Source organism: Numenius arquata, chromosome 5 (assembly GCF_964106895.1).
Source record: "Numenius arquata chromosome 5, bNumArq3.hap1.1, whole genome shotgun sequence".
Lineage (NCBI taxonomy): Eukaryota > Metazoa > Chordata > Aves > Charadriiformes > Scolopacidae > Numenius > Numenius arquata.
This window is the reverse complement of record NC_133580.1, coordinates 54601140-54618483: the sequence shown is the minus strand read 5'-3', so window position 1 is coordinate 54618483 and position 17344 is coordinate 54601140. Positions and strand designations below refer to the sequence as shown.

Here is a 17344-nt window from a genome sequence, read left to right as displayed (position 1 = left end):
CTAAGAATTTTTCTTATTGGGAGCGTCAAAGTGACCATTGTATATAATTGCACACACAAACTGATTTTTGTCTCTGCCAGGAGGTCTGTGCTTGCCTTGGAGAGCAATTTATAGTGCAAATGTGTATATCACTGTAAGATCAATTCCTTTAAAAACAACACAAAAAAGTAGACGTATTTGGCCATATTACAAGGCAGATAAAATCCTTTATCTGTATGTATTAGCATTTGTGCTTATAGGCAATCATCTGCCACATACCATTGCGAATCGGGGATTGCTTCCTGGCTCTTGCTGCCTTTCAGTTTACTCCTTCCTAAGCCACCTTCTTACATGACCTTTTCATTGTCTTGAACACAGACCTTTCCACACTGACAGGCTTGCTATTATAATATATGTGTTATATCCCCTAAGGAAAAGCAAAGGAAAAATTGAGAGATGGAATTCTCACTCGGTTCTCAGTGTCTTCAATAAACCTACTCAATTGTGCAGAGGGAACTGTAAACATAGAACTAACATCTTTTTACAGGAATTTGGTTTTGTTCATAGCAATAGATAACATGAACAAAATGAGTATCTTGCAAGCCTACTCCTTATTCTGCCTTTGAAAGAAGGGAAGCCAGTTAAGGTACTCATGCTACATGTTCTCCATTGTTATTTATATCAATAAGTAATGTCCAGTATTTATTTATTTTCAGTTCTGTTTTTACTAGGGCTTTTAAGATTGTGTGGCCTGATAATTTCATTTTTATATTTGAATGGATTATCTCTTTAGTCTACAGGTAGGATTTCGGAACTATATCCCATAAAATCTTGTTACAAATAATTATAAGTGTTACTTATGTGTCTCATTCTGCAATAACTCTGCATGCATATTGCCATAGGGGTGGGATCTATAAGATGGTGAATGTTTCAGCACCTAATAAAAACAGATTGAACTTGAAATCTCTTAGAAACTACTTCCTTCATTATGCATGCTATTTATGCAGTCAGTAACTTTTTTTTTAACATAGTAGTTGCTTGCATAGTAGAGAGTGCTGGAGTTTTGGACAGCCAAAATGCGATTGCAAGTAAAATATTCTAATTTTTTGTAATCATTGGTGAGATTAATTTCTTTCTAATATGTGGGGAAAATGGTTTAGTGTTCCTCTGTCTCTGAACGTAGTAGAGTAAGAAGGCATTTCTCCGTCAGTCAACACAATGAATCCTTAGGACTTCTACGTAATTACATCCTGTGCTCTACTCCCAGTTAAAGGTTTTACCATTGGCAAAGTGCTACTTTTTCCTTAAGTACCTCTTTAAAAAAAAAAAAAAAATCTTGATTTACAAATCAGGTTATTCCTGATGCTTGAAGCTGGATTCCCACCAAGGTTTCCCTGTGGTCTTAGGTTGTTTCAAGCTTCCTCTCTATGAATAGCTGGGGGTGGGAATGGCTGGCAACTGTGCATCTGGTTTTTAAAAGAAATTTTAAATTTCTAGTAGATGTTTGGTGACACTTTTTAATCTCTTTGGAGTTGATGAGCCATTCTGTTACAATAGTTTGACATTTCAGTAATATCTATAGTTAGGTATATAAGGAAACTAATCTACCTCTCTACTCTGTAAATTATATTTTATCACCCTTCTTTCCATTTTTTTCATGTAAGGTTATATTTAGATTCTATTTTAAGGCAACATAATTCAGAAGTTCTTTTTTTTCAAATTAACTTCCACATTAATAAATTTCTAAGTTGACTTCAGAACTGATTTTCTCATTTTTAGGTTGATATTCCCCTTTCGGATTTTTGGTGGAGTTATGGTCTTAGGACTCAGCTTTTAGAAGAAGTCAACATGAAAAATGGCACAGCAGTTTCTAATAGCTAAGGAAAATGCAATAGAATACAGACAAATGATTTTCTGCTTAAATTTTTTGCAGCTATGTCACAGAGTGGAAATCAAACATGATGGTGATTGATTGCATGTTGATTATCTTCAACAAGAATTTATAGCAATTAGTTCCAGTTTGCTATAGAGTCTTGGCTGAGTCATAAATCCTTTAGGATTTGCTGAACATCCTTAACAACTGAGTAGAGACTTACATTACTTTTCTTTACATTTTTTTTTTCTCTGACAGTAGTTTAATGACGAGTTCTTGTTCATCTGATGACATTGATCAGGAAGAAATCCAGCTCGCATTGCAGGCTGCTAAAATTGCCACCCGAGAAAAGATCAGATCGAGATTTCATGGCAGTAATGATCTTATTCACCGCCTTTTTGTCTGTATCTCAGGTATGAGATTATCCTTTTGATCTGAAAGTTAAAACTGTTCATCCTTTGGGTTTTTTTGGCACACATAAAATTATGGTAGAGCAGACTGGAAGTGAAGTTGCAGCAAGACTGTGTTTTGGGGCCTAAATTGCAGACTGATCTAGAAAGACGTTACCTGATGGAGACGAACTTACAGAATCAGAGACGCAGACGTCTTACACCTGTACTGATGAAGAGTTTGGGAATGCAATAGATTTGACTTAGAAGTGCTTCCTTTTTCTTGGTGATGCCCTATGTCTTCAAGGAAAGAAATTTGATGCAGGAGTTGTATTTTGATGCAAAAGGAATCTCTTGGTGTTTTCTGCCAAAGGATAAGGAAGATATGTATCAAACTGCAGGTAGCATAAAGGCCAGAGTATAACTTGGCCATTATTGAAAATCAGTTTAAATATTTAATTTTTATTCCTAATATGAGCAAGTGATCCCCTCAAAAATAAATATGAGGCCATTACTGGTAGCAACAGAGAAATTTAAATACTTTTTCTTTTTTAAAGGTTGGTGTAATAGTCTAGTAATGGTTTACCCATTCTTTCAAACTCCTAGGTGTTGCTGACCAGCTGCAGACAAACTATGCTAGTGATCTGAGAAGTATCTTAAAGACCTTGTTTGAAGTTATGGCGACCAAACCTGAAACAGAAGACAAGGAAAAGCAAAAGAAAGGTAAAGAGATTTAAACATTTGTTTGCTATGGTGAATTTCTGCAGGTAGCCCCATGGGCATCCATGAACATTTGACAACAATTTCCTTAATGTTTTCTTAACTTTTTGACAGTTCACTGCACAGTGATTTGACCTATGTTTAAAAAAAAAAAAAACAAACCCCAAAAAAAAACAAAACAAAAAAAACCCCAAAAGTAATGTAAACAGACTGTAAATAGGCTGAAGTCACTGGGAGTATAGGTACACAGGAAAATGTCTTGAGGCAAATCTCGAAGAGTTAAAGCCTTTAGAGTTCATCTGCTTGTTTCCATATTCTGATGTATAACAGAACAGTGTTTGTAGCCTGTATAGTCATAACATAATATATGCAGGGTTTGGACTTCCCCCCAGGTGTTGTTTCACACTGGACACCTTTTAATTTACTGAGATGTGCGCCTTTGATTCTGAAGCTAAAACAGCTATGTAAAAAGAGCAGACTGTAAGATGAGAATGCTCAGTAAGATGCTGAAATCTGTCTTGTGGAAATCGCAGAATGCTGAATTTGGCTTCAAAATACAAAAATATCCACTTTTGAATTCTAGATAATTGAGAGAATGGTACCAGAACTAGATCATGAGCCAATGCAAGAAGTTTTTTTTCTGTCACCATTTTGATTATTTCTTTTTCAAAGACGCAAGTCTGCTACCTTATCTAAAAATAACCGTGTCATCCCACCAAGACTGCAATTACCTTTGTCCTTTATTATTATTAGAACTATCAGCATCTGAAGGTTATCAGAGAGTTCTCTTTTTTTTTTCTCTCTTTCCACATGATTGAAAACTTTGACTTTTCCTTTCTCCCAGTTTCATTTAAAAGCACTAGGGATTTTACATGACACACTAAGTTAAAAGTTGGTCAAATTTAGCAGAAAAACCTCTAATCCAACTCAACTCTGCAGTGGGATAATGCACAACATGCATTACAGTCATCTATCACTTGCAGTTGAAATTTCCAGAACATTTTTATGGTGGTGGGATGTCATGATTTGAAAAGAGACTGTTTTTTTCTTTGACAAGAAAAAATGGTTGGACAGAATTGCTAGAGAGAGGATCAAAGAGCTCAAAAGTAATGAAGAAACTGGAGCTGTACAGAATTATCACTAGGAAATATGTTAGTCAACAGTACTTGGTTGGAATACTTCCTAGTGGATGAACTATTACATTTAAAAAAAAAAAAAGGTGCTGACAACAGTAAACATAAACAAAATGAGTGAATAGAAGTCCGGGACTTTTGGGATGAAGTTTGTCTTTGATATATGGGATTTGATGTTTGTGATTCACCTAGGGAATCTCTGGTTGTTTTTATAATCTGCCTCTTTGTAAAGGATCCAAGTTAAGAACAAGGAAATAAAAAGTAGGATGCAGCTAAACTGGTAGAGGAGGACTGTATGTCCTGTAATAACAGCATTTTTGATGTCTGTTGTCATTCCAAAGAAGAATAGAGGAGATGTTTAAATCACTGTTTGTGTTGAAAAGCAAGAACTTTAAGGTGGTACATATAGATGCTACTGTAATCTAACCCTGAAGTCCTAATACTAATATTTTAAGTGCAAATTGGAAGAATCTGAATTTCAGTACTTTTTGGTTTGTTTTGCAGTTAATCCAGGTTTAAGGAATGCAGCATTGGAAGACTGTGCTTTATGTCAAGAAAGTATATCATCCTCAGAACTTGCAGCAAAAGCCAGAGATGGGGACTTTGAAGGTACTTTATTTTTTCTGAGAATTAAAACGAGACAATACTGATGTATTAAAAAAAAAAAAATCACTAAAATGAAGACTCTTTTAAATTTTGGCTTTGGAAAGTAACTATAAAATGTTGTCATAATATGATTTAGAGACGAAGTTAGATGATAAACTGAGAATATTTGTTTGAAATTTTTTTCTAGCAGCCTCATGAAACTGATCTACAAATTGTCATATTCAGTATGAATTCCTTTGTATTAGTAGAGAAAGGTTCTGTATTGTGAAGGTTTTAATATAACCTGTGACATTACATGTGACAGGTTTCAGAGGGCTGTGTAAGATGCAAAGCTCTAAAGTCTTCTCAGCCAAATCTGAAGAGATCTTTTGTGTCATTTGCTGTATGTGGAGGTGATACTTTTTCCTATGGTAGAGGTACCTTTTGTATTGTATTAACTTTTTTCTTTGATAAAAAGATTTTGGTTATTATTTTCATATTCTTCACCTTATTACTTCAAATAAACAGTTTTAGGTAAGTCGTCTGAGGTTACTTGAATCTCACTGAATACATAGTAAGTGTGAAGAAAAGTGCATATGTAAGTCTCAAAGTTTTGGTTAGGATTCAAGTATTCTGAGAGCTTAAAAGTTTTTGTTTCTCTTTTAATCTGAGCTGCTGTGGGGGTGCTTAGGAGTCAGTTATGGACTATAGCCTGAGTATGGTAAACATTGTATAAAAAATGGATTAAAAGATATCAGAGCACTTGCAGTCAAAGAATAAGAAAAGGGTAAGTAGATGTATGAGATGGAGCAAACAAGAAAGCTATCAGCTTTCATCTTCAGGGCTAAGTGGTGGTTTCAGCACACCAGGAGCCCAATTATCAGAGTGGTGGTGTCTCTGTGGTCAAGTGAAATAAAAGACAGCAGTCAGCTGTGAAACTGTATCTAAGCTTCCCAGAAATTGAAGTGTGCAGTAATTTCCCTGTGCTTTAAAACTTTGATCTATTGTTGTCTATTTGTCCACATACACTACTGTTCTTCCAGTGAGAGGTTTGAATGCAAGGTGACTAAGAACTGAGTGGTAAGCGGTGTATGTCTCTGCTTGTATGCAGAGGTGGGTGACCAACAGAAAAGAAATGTTGGTTCATGTCATTTGTAATAAGGATCAGAAATCACAGCGGGAAAGAAAAAAACCTCTTAAAGATTAGGTTTTAGAGTAATGCTATGTATTTACAAGTTATTTTGTGCTTATATAAAACCCATGGTTTGCTTGCCTACCCTTCTGAAGCTGCAGGCTAAAGGATCTCAAATCTAATCTATTTATTTAGAACAGCAGGGCTAATTCATGTATAATGCACTGCAGAAATATTATCTCTTCTGGAGGAAGATGATTTGGTGGCAGATAAAGAACTATTCTGTAGTCATTTTAATTGATTTTTCTATTGGGCCATAATTCAGAATGTCACAGAAGGTGCAGTAAAGAACAAATCTTTAAGCAAAATCCTTACCTTGTATAGGCTGTATTGGAAAAGAATGCAAGAGATTATTCATTCTCCACCATTGCACTTCATATTCTTTTGTTTTGAATCGATGCCTGATGCTGTCAGTGAATTTGACTTACAGAACTTGAAAGCAAGTTATTCTGAACTGCAGGTTGCTGAATAACTTTCTCACAGTGGATGTACATTTTGTCACGACAAAGTCACTTCACTTTCCTGGTATTCTATTCAGCTTTTAAGGTTCTTCAGCTTTTCATGGCATCTTCTATTGGCAGGGGGAAGGTTTTATGTTTGCAGAAGTGCAGCCTGTGGCTTGGGATGTTATTTATTGAAATAGAGGGCAACAGTCTGGGTGCTTAGGTGATGTTATGGCTGCGTAGGTGTGCAGTAAGAGGGGATCTTTGCTGTTTCAAGGGCCCCTGCAGCACCCAGGTAGTGTGAATCATTTCATCCCCACTCTGAGCGAATGGTAAAACCCAACCTGTAGTATTAATAGCACATGCAGATAACTACAGCAAAAAACAGCCTCCTGCCTGCACCTTTGTTCCGAAATAGCAGGTGTTTCATGTATGCCTGTGTGATGGAAAGCAGAGTCTTGTGGGATAACCAGGTCCCTTTTGAATAAGTAGGTGTGGATGCCAGAATGAGCTTCTCTGCCTTGGCAGAATGTTTTTCCATGCTAACACATCCTCTAAACAGAGCCAGTTAGCCAATATTCCTGCAGGTACTCTGCTTTTGATACCCATGCTTGCTCACTGGGAAGACTTGGGCATGTCTGAATCAATCTCCTTGCAGGCTTTCTCCGGGAGTCTAACTTGGCTTGTGTATAAGTGGTTATGCTATAAATACCTACTTGAACAAATCAGTACAGCTCCTCCAACTGTGTAAACTAACTAGTGTAGTCTGCTGTTACTTAGCTTTCCGATTTGCTGATGGGCAGGAATTTTTCTGTATCACAAAGAGATAGCAAGGAGATTAGCTCCACCTTCCAAACCAGAACAAACCACAAAAGGTCTTCAAAAAGGAGCATGTGAAGTGGGTCAATTTGTTGAATTTGTGGGAACTGCAGAAACACCCATTCTGTCCCCTCTCCAATACATTCCAGGCCTCTGCCCCTTCAGGTCACAAGTTGCCGTTACTGGTAACGCTGTACAGACTTTTTTCTGCTGAAGTATGGAGTAATAGCTAATGGGATACATGTTTTTGCTATCCCTAAGGCTTCCAGCATGTGGCATAAATGTACAGCAGTTATTTTAACCTCAGCAGCCCTGTGCATTTTCCCCCTTATAACATCTCCCCACCTACCTCATTTTTGCTGGCCACTGTGGAAGCAACAGCCCCTGACTTTGTGCTGAGTGATGTTTGGGTGCAGATGATGTCTGGTGGTTAAGGCAACCTTTGCTGCCTTATTGTGCCCTGTTTCTTGCAGCAAGCCTGATGGCCCGAAGAACAAACCCAAATCTGGGCCACAGGCCACCAACAGGAGTACACCGCAGTTATCACTGTAAATGGATTCAACTCAAAGTCTGAGAGCGTTGCACCAGTCTGACAGCATTGCACCAAAATTAATTATATCCTTTTTTGTACATCATTTCTACACTTCAGGTAACTCTTAATGATTTCAGCTAAAAGTGAAAACAATTTAAAGCAAATGAGTACGTCAGTAGCTCCTCTCTTCTGCCATCGTGGCAGAACATGAGCATGTATCAAATTGAGAAAGTCGAGCAAGCGACCTGCCAGGAAAGCTTTTTCCAATTATCAAATAAATCCCTTTTACCGAAAGTACTGAATGTTTAAAATTGTATCCAATCAATGGTAATAAAAAAAAAAAAGGCAAGAACAAATAAATTAATAGTTTTAAGATTCTACTGAAGGTTCCAGCTTCTACTCGGATTATGAAGATGAATCACTTGTTTTTGTCAGATTTCTCATTCTTACTGTATATTAAACCCACCAGCTGGTCTGGGTCATAAAACAAATATGAATGTTTATTACGAGCCAACTGACATTGGCAAGGGTGTAAGAGTTAAATCCTGTGACCTTCTGAAGGCTGAAATACAATAAACTACAGATTAATTGGCATTCCAAAACAAAAGCATTTTTGAAAGTACAGGTGAGCCTATGGTGTATATGCTGTCCTAATGCTCTAGGGCTTTTTTCGAGGAAGCATATGTATTTATACTTCATAGAGTATAAAAAGCACTATATTTTTATAGGGAGAGAATGTAAACCTAATACATTTATATTTTCCTAGGATATAAGATTAATATATACAATATTCTGTAAATGAGTTTTAAATGTAGTAAAACTTCATGCCCTGATTGTATGATGGAGAAGATGGCCAGCAGGGACAAAGTTCTGCGTATAAACTCAAAGCAAGTTGTAGTGGCAGCTGCTCAGGAAAAAACTGATTGGGCTCTTTGCTACCAGTGGTGCTTGCTCTGAATTGCAGTAACAGCAGAAGGGGCCTGTGTCTCAGGACCTTTTGTGGTACTGTCGTTTTCCTGGTGTCCTGGTGAGCTACCAGCCAGCACAGGGAGAAGGTTATTGGGAAGTTCCTGAGCTCCAGCTTGGGAAAAACCACTGTATAAGTTGACCAAGAAGTTTGCCTGGGACTGAGAGTGGGCAGCATGGGTCACACACGAATTAAAGGAAGCCTCCACATTTGAAAATGTAAGACAATTAGTCTTATAAATATCTCCCCGCTGGGACAGGGCTGAGTAATTATTATTACGTATTATAGCTTAAAAAATCCCAAACATCAGGGAAGTGTAAGTTTGATATCTTTCTGCCATTTATGCATTTGGGATGTTGTTTCCAGCCCCAGCACAAAGCTTGCTTTGTATTAGCTAACAGTTTCCCATATATACACACATGAATATATACACAAACACACAGAGTAACTTTTTTTTGGTATTGTTAAGGATTTTTATGTATTCATTTCTTTATCAATCTGTAAATGTGACCAAGCATAAGTCCCTGCTTACCATATTTGGAAGCATTATGTTTATCCTTGTGAGCTTGATGATTTTAGTAGTGAACTTTGGCAAATCTGAGTTTTGACCATAGGTGTATTTCGGGGTAATATGTTACTCAGATTACTCAGGAAGATTCATCTGTTGTGGTTGAGGGAAGGTTAATATTTTTAACTGTCATGAAGTTACAGTCTGGCTAAGAAAGTGAGTTCCATGTCTTATCTAGGAATAATCATGAAACATCTAAAAATCAGAAGATTTTCTCAAGGAAAACCAGAAAGCATTATGAAGCTCTCGGTGCTCCATGAAAATACTTGCTTTAGCATCTCAGCTCTTCCTGTAACCATGTGTTCACTTTCACTCCTTATTGCTCTAGCATCCATACAGAACTGCCTTGCTTTCTGCCACCTAGTTGTAACTCCAGCCATAATGGATTTGCTGTGGCTGCCAGTATAAATAACTGTTATTGCCAAATGGCGTTAGCATCTGTTTACTGCACAACAGCATGCTACTTCTCGTTGATCCCTTTCCATCTCATAATGTTCCAGCCCACCCACTTTTGTCTAGTCACAAGCTCTCCAACCAGCAGCACGAGCACAATTCAGTAATTTATGGTCCCAAGACTCATGCTCTTGTTCTTGTTGCAGTAAGAAGTCACAAGGTCAAGAAAACCCACCCATGTTACTGTATGTGCAGAGTCTAATCACCGTGAGTCTAGAATTAGCTGTCAACCTTGTCTGAATGCTTCAATTTTTCTGTTGTCCTCTACACACCTATGGCTTCTCTATTATTTATAATGATGACCAGCCCTACTTTCTAAATGAAATAAGTTAAATTGTTGCAGTTCAGTGGCCAAACATACTATGTCCACCTAACTTTTTACTTTTTCCTTATTCAGCAGCTCTGCTTACACTGTGTGAGAGAAGAATCTAGCATCAGGTTTTCCATAATGAGGCAATGTTTTCTAATCAACTAAACATGTTTAATCATGCGTATAAAATTACAGGATTTTGAACAGTTTTTAGGTTGTATTGCAATAATTTGATCTGACTTATGTTTTAAGAACTTGCTCAGAGCCTTTTACCTTTTCAAAGACCATCCCTCTCTGTCAGTACTGTGTGGAACTTGTTGAGGCTTCTTTCCAGGAAGAAAAAACATAAGTACTGTAAAGCACAGGTTTATTCAGCTCCACAATGATGTAACTGGGATTTTGATTAGGTCTGAAATTTTTTTCCTAAAAACATATGTATTGAGTTTTCTTCTGGTATGTAGTATGTAGATCTACATTATCAACTTGCTTCTAGTTTATAATGGTTTGTAGCTCAAGACAGGTTGACATAGTGCTTAGTGACATGGTTTAGTGATGGTTTTTAATCAGTTAGGTTCATGGTTGGACTAGATGATCTTAAAGGTCCCTTCCAACCTAGACAATTCTATGATTCTATGAAAGATTCAAATTATATCCTAGTGGAAGTCAATGCTTTCTATCAGAATTGTTCCATTTTACATAATTATTTTGCCTAAAGAGTGAGTTGCTGATCATGTACCTGTACAGAATGGACACAGGATGCCATCATGTTGAATCAGGCAGGGCAGAGGCTTGAGCCCAGGTCTGCAAAGCTCTACGCTTTGGTGAAAGTTTTCTAGATTTGCACAGAAACTCCATTCCAAGAGAGGTGTTTGACAAGAGCTGTCTTTGAAACTAATTAGTCTGTACCTGTGTTTTCCCCATCGCCTTCAAAATTTTCATCAAATAATATTGTTTGAAGCAGAAATTTTTATTGAAAAAATTCAAGCCAGCTGTAATCAACGCTAAATCTACTGAGCGAGGGTAATTACTTTGGTACAACTGCCTCCTAGGAATCATATATAAAAGTCAGAGATGCCCCAGAATGACATGCAGAAAATTGTGTGATAAGGGACGAAATGGTCCATCTTACTGTGGCAGTTGAAGTGAGGGGTAAAGTCATGTCACCTTGGTTCTCTACTTCCCATACTTGAAACTGTGAGGTTTTACAATTTCCTGCTTTCATCAGAAGAGCTACAGCAAGCCCATCTGACCTTTTTTGCAGCTTTGAGGATAATGCACTTTGATGGCTGCAGCAGCGTAAGTTCCATGGGCTGCTGTAGGAACACCCCTCTTTATCTTACTTTGGTAAAAGTATAATCAGGGTTATGCACTATGTGCTCTAAAACCAAATACACATTGATGCAGGAGGAACTTTCAGTTTGAGTTCTGCATTAGGAATATTTGATTAAAATCAAAAGATGCAGAAAGGGTCTTTTCTCTGGATTGTCTGGCCGTAATGCAAACACCACCACAGGCTTAAGGTCGCCAGGGAGTCATGGGGTGAATGTTTTCTGATTTGTTTTCTACCAGAATATAGATTTACTAAATTAGGTCTTCTGCAAGTTCCAACAACTTTTGGGACTATTTTCCCCCACCAGTGCAGCCTCTTGTGTCTCAGCGCCATTGAATGAACTTTCTAGTCTAATGTTGTTTGAATGAACACTCTTGATGGATCCGGGTCCGGGCTCTTTTCTCCTTGTGTTCTGGGACACTGAGATGTTCTCCTTGGTTTTGTACAATTAGATAGGACTGCAATAGATCTATTGCACATACTTAAGAAAAATGAATGTGTGCTTTTTGACAGTTTACTGCATCTATGATTTTTATCATCATTGTGGTTTTCTTAAAGCTCCAGCATCTTGGACTTATGTGAGATTGTTAACTTCTATAGACCAGAAAACTTTTTTAGCTACTGAAGTTGCAGAGACATGTAAAGGTGCATTCTAAAAACTACAGCATAAAATGAATATAAAGACTGTAAAATTTCATGATTTCTGGGAGATTGTAATACAAGATTTTTGAATAGTTAAGAGTTGGGAATACTGTTTCTCCTTTTTAAATGTCTTTTTCAGTCCTCAGTATTTATCTTGTGCCTTTTCCTTTCTCTGAACTTGTTTCTTACTCATTTAAATACTTGTTTCTCTGTCTTTGCCTTTTTTCTGTACATGCTTTTAATGTTTTCTTCTAAAATTTATTTCTGTAGTCTTTCTGCTTCATTAATCCCTTCCCTCCCTTCCTCCTCCTCTTTGATGTTTGTGCTGTGGTCTTCATCCGTTTCCCAACAGGCTTCTCTTAACTCTCACTGCATGATAAAGCAGTGGGCCAATTAGCCCATGAACAAGGTTTTCCCTCCATTCCTTGTACAAATCCCTGAAGCACAGGGAGGTAGTGCTGTAGAGACTGGATGTTTCCATTTGCAGCTGCATGCAGAGCTAATGGAGCAGTGTAGCCTGGAGAAGGACTATAACATAAAAAGCCTAGAGGTGTGGCGTGGCTGCCCTGCTTCCAGCACGTCTCCAGGCTAATGCTAGAGGTTTCATTTGTGTAACTCGCTCTGTTCCTCATATTGAAGCTTTATCCCCTCGTGAGACTGCTCTTCAGAGAATATTTCAAACCCCAGTTTTATAAAAAGCCTGATGACTCAATCGTTCATATATGTAAGTCAGAAAGGCTGCTCCCAAGGTTGAGCGAGATGAGGCATGTGAAGGGGACCTGGGGTGTGATCCCGTTGCCGCTGGGGCTTGCATGGGCTCAGAGAGACCGAGTCGTTCAGGGCTTCATCCTTCCTGACACTGTGAGCACTCAACTCCAGTCCAGGGTTGTGTTTAATTTCTCAGCAAGTGCATACTCTCAAAATGAAGCCTCCGTGTAAGGAATCTTTCAGTCGCAACTGGAAGCAAAGGCATAGGCGAATGGCCCAGGATTTCTTCTTGTGAATGTTATTTCAGGACTGCACCACCGCATGATTTTGGGCAAGACATTTCTCTCCTGATTTCTCCCCACACAGACTTACCGACTGTAGCTGGGTGAGGAGGATTAAAGCAATTAATGTTCGTACAACATTTTGCATGTTAAAAGCCACCGTGACATAACTGTTACTATTTGGGGGTCCGCTGCAGTGCGGCTGAGCTTGGTGCGAGCAGTTGGGAGGTCAGGAGGGGGCACTACAACCCAGAAGCAATGGGCTACGCACAGGGCTGGTCCAGTAGCCCTCTCGAAGGGCCATACTCTTATTAAGTCACTGTCTGGGGGGGTAACGTGCCCTTTAGCTCATTCTACTGATGCGCTAATTTAGTGCATCAGCTGATGTGACACCAACATGGAGGCAAAGACAGTCCCTCTAACGTGGGAGAACATTTTGTAGAGGGGGTTGTACTGTTTCTGTACGTTGAGGACCACTAAGATGTGATTTATTTTTTCATGCAATTATAAAAACAAAGTTTGCAGATGAATTCATCTGGCAGCCAAGTAATTCTGTAAGCATGAACTATGGATTATATGACTATTACTAGTTTAGAAGGTCATTATTTATCAAAATTAATTTGCTGTTTCTCCTGGGGTTTTTTGCAATTTTTCTTTTTATTTAGCACTGGAGACATTTAAATCCATACAAGGTCAATTAAAAAATAACTTTTTCAACATTGCACTTAAAGGGCCACAACAGAAAAAAACCCAAACAAACTAAAACCCAAATGGTAAATACCTGATAAAAAAACTTCTTTTTGCTGATGAGCTCCAGAAACTTTGTGGTGAGATTGCGTTAGCTTATGATGTGTCTGGACTAACCATGGTCTAAGGGAAGGAGTGATTATGGTACTAGCTGCTGTGGAAGCCATAGTTCATATTGGCGTGCTGCAGTTTGTACAAAAAGGGTCTGTGTTTTGTGGCGGTTCTGTGAATATTAAAATTAGTAATTAACTGAACATGGTAGCTCACATTATAGTGCAGGTAACAAAGTATCAGTGGTGAAGTAGGCATCTTACCAAACCTGCTTCTGCCAGCTCTGTGTTGATTTGGGAGGGAGACCTGGTGACACAGAGCTTGAATAACTTCCTAAATTGTGCTGTCTTTAAAATTAGTGAGAATCAATGGGATGGCTAACTCCCTGAAAACATAATAAAGGCTATCTAGTCTAATGGCAAGTTTTAAACAGGAATACGCTTCTTGGCTTAGTTATTTTGTTTGGAATATATGTGATAACCCAAGGAACCTCTCTCCTGTGAAAGTGATGCTCACTTTTTGAAATCAACGTCACATTAGGAGTAAGTTTCACTGGGCAAGTTACATTTAATAGTTAGGGAGGTTGCGGAGAAGTAAAAGAATGGGAAAGGAAAATCCCTTGGTTTTATTGCTATCAATGCCTCACCTTAAGCTGCCACAGGAAAGCCTGCTTTTGAAGTAAAATTTTGTAGCCTTGTGTCCCCACAGAACATTTTCCAGTGAACCGTTCCCAGGAATGAGGTGAAGGCTGCTAGGCGTAATCTCTTCTTTTTCACCACTTCAGTCGCTTCTCTGCATACGGGCTTTGGTTTTGGTTGCTGTTCTATAGCTGTGACCTTTATGAGACCAGTCTGTTCATTAAATGAAAGATTGCTTCCTTAAACTAGTTTAACTTCCAAAATAGTTTAGAGGAGCCCATAAAAGCTGAGTCAAGATTTGAAGGTCTCTTTGTTTTTATTAATCTGCTTTTTAAACATTTTCTGCATTGAATGTTTTATCCTTTTTTCTTTTAATTTGACAAATGTTGCAATGTGACAAGCACATCAAAATTGGTCACGGTTATATTTGAAGAATACACTGGGTTTTCCATCTAATTATCTTTCTTGCCTGTAGCTGTAGCCCTCTTGACCTCTGCATTAACTGCACCATATATTTTGTTGTTAGGTAATATGCTCCTTGAGGCAGGGATCTTGGTTGTCAGGTTTATAAATCAGCAATAGCATGGGTTGCATACTGTAAATAACACTTGGAGAGAAGCTGCATACGGGGAACTTGGGTAAACACATCCAGCGGTTCATGTTCACTCTGTCCAAGGATTCCTTCTGGCTAGAACTTGCTTTGCCCTTCATTAGATTTTTAACAACTTAATTAAGCAATCAGCTACATCTTTTCTACACTCATAATTTTAGATGTTCTGGGGGTCATGTCTGCCTGTTGCTAGCAGAAGCAGCTCAACAGAAGTGAACCCAATACCTTCTGCTTTGCCAAAACCAAATCATTTCCCTGCTTGGCTTTTATGAGAAGTTAGAGAGCTCACAGGAGAAATAAACAACTGAAACATGCTGTTGGGGATAATGCTCAAATTCTTTCTCTAAAGAGATTTCTGCTAAGTCTCGTACACTTGATTTTGTGGTTTTGTTGTAGTTACTGGTGGCTTCCAGTAAGAGTTCTAATAGCTTAGCAGACAGTAATCAGGCTGCAAGTTTATTATCTGTAGAGTTGCTTGCCTCATGGCAGAAAAGCAGTCAGCCTTTCTGTAGGGAGGGCTGAGGAGGCTGGGAATGATCTCAGCTCTAAGCTTGTTTTGATGGCTGGCTGCATTGACAAAACACCTGTGTTCCAGCTCTGATTTAATAGTCTCTTGTCTTCATACTTTATTTTGCTTATCTCCTTTTCCCTGCCACTTTCACTTGAATAGGATATATTTCATTTTGAGTCCAGAGTTGCCGTGTGCTGTTTCGGTGCCTGCTGTGCTCTGCCCAAAGGTGGGTGCCTGGCAGAGGAAGGGGGGGAGTTGAGGCCTCTTGGGCATCCTCAACTCACCTACCTGCCTCTTTGCAAAGCACCTTGAGAAACTCAGATGAAAGCAGCTGCTGTTATATTTTATTCTCCTTACTCCCTTGAGGATCCGGTAATTGCATGTTTGTTTTTATTCCCTTTTGATTTATGTTCCCTTTTGCTGCTGTGTTTCTGACAGATCCTCCTGACTGGGTTCCAGATGAAGTCTGCAGCTACTGCACTGCGTGCAAGGCTCCTTTCACAGTCATTCGCAGGAAACACCACTGTCGGAGCTGTGGCAAGGTAATGAATCGGTTAAACGTGTGAGAAACTGTCTGCCAAAGAGAACAGCAAATACATGTATACCGCAGAAACTCAGCTGCATGGCAAAATGCGTAAGCTTGGCCAGGGTTTTCAAGGCACAAGTGTTTTTGTATGTCTTGGCTGTCAACTGCTCAGCTTAGGTTTAGAAAGTGGGGGGATGGTCTTCACTGGTATACAGAAATAAGGATTTGTTTTCTAAAACGCAGAACTCTGTTGAGGTCCTGGAACAAACACCATGGATCCAGAGTCACTCTGGACGACTGCTCTGAGCTTTTACGAGCTGCAGCAGCCCTGCACTGTGAGGGGTGATGCACAGCTCAGCTGCGGGGACGGTGTGTCCCTTTGCTTCTTTTTTTTTTCTAAACCTTTGCAGGAGGACTGCGGTGTGTAGGGCTGCTGCTTTGCAAGACTGTGGGGGAGGAAGAGGGAGTGAGAGAGAATAAAGCAGTCATGTGCCTCAGGAAGCCAGAAATCTGCAATCCTATTTCGCTTGCTTGCTGGTGTACAAGTTAAAAAGGAAGAGGGTAGAGAAGCTGCTTTTGTTAACTTTATAGTGGACTTGCAGGAGTAGGAACTTTGGAGACATTCACATATATTCCTCTAGACTTTCTTTAAAACCCATGGGGAGAGACGCTTCATTTCCTCTCTGGTGGAGCTGCCTTCCCTTCTGACCTACAGAGATACAGGCTTGCCTTGGCTAATGTCAGTGCTTGGGCTCCTGTATCAGAGAGGCTAAGCACAATCAGATTAATTAGTCATCGAGCTGTGAATTGCCTGCAGAGGGCTTTCACTTGCTGTGCTGAGGAGGGTGGTGTTGCTGATACACAAAAGCCCAGCATGTACAATCTTCTTTCCCCTCTCTTGAAATCAATTTTTATCCCATCCAGTTTTTCAAAGGAACTAAAGTGAAATCTCCCTCTTGTTTTTCAGATCTTCTGTTCCCGCTGTTCCTCTCACTCTGCTCCATTACCTCGTTATGGTCAGATGAAGCCTGTCCGTGTTTGCACTCACTGTTACATGTTCCATGTCACTCCTTTCTATAGTGACAAAGCTGGTATCTGACATATTAAACTACTGGTGTGTCTTCTGGAGTCTTACACGGACTGATATATTTGACCTAAGCCAAGAATTAACTTGAAAGAGGGACCCCATGAGGACATGTAGGCTTTGACATCCATTATTATAAATTTTGTACAGACAGTTTTTATTGCATTTTACTAAGCTGCTAAAGGGAAGTATGAAGCGTCTGTAGCTCTAAAGCTACAGTACAGTCTTCCATAAATTTATAACATTAATGTTA

General features: G+C 39.0%; 1 protein-coding gene across 2 annotated transcripts in view; it reads left to right on the top strand.

The window, feature by feature from the left end:
- ZFYVE28 (zinc finger FYVE-type containing 28) overlaps positions 1–17106 on the top strand; it is an 80692-nt gene extending 63586 nt beyond the window's left edge. Inside the window, exons 9-13 of one of the 2 annotated variants that reach the window (XM_074147731.1) lie at positions 2126–2265; positions 2848–2964; positions 4599–4703; positions 15920–16023; positions 16975–17106. In XM_074147731.1, the coding sequence (XP_074003832.1) occupies positions 2126–2265; positions 2848–2964; positions 4599–4703; positions 15920–16023; positions 16975–17106 (598 nt within the window). Of the gene's footprint in view, positions 1–2110; positions 2266–2847; positions 2965–4598; positions 4704–15919; positions 16024–16974 lie in introns of both variants that reach the window. The other variant, XM_074147730.1, reaches the window with a different exon arrangement.
- Positions 17107–17344: the final 238 nt, after the last annotated feature.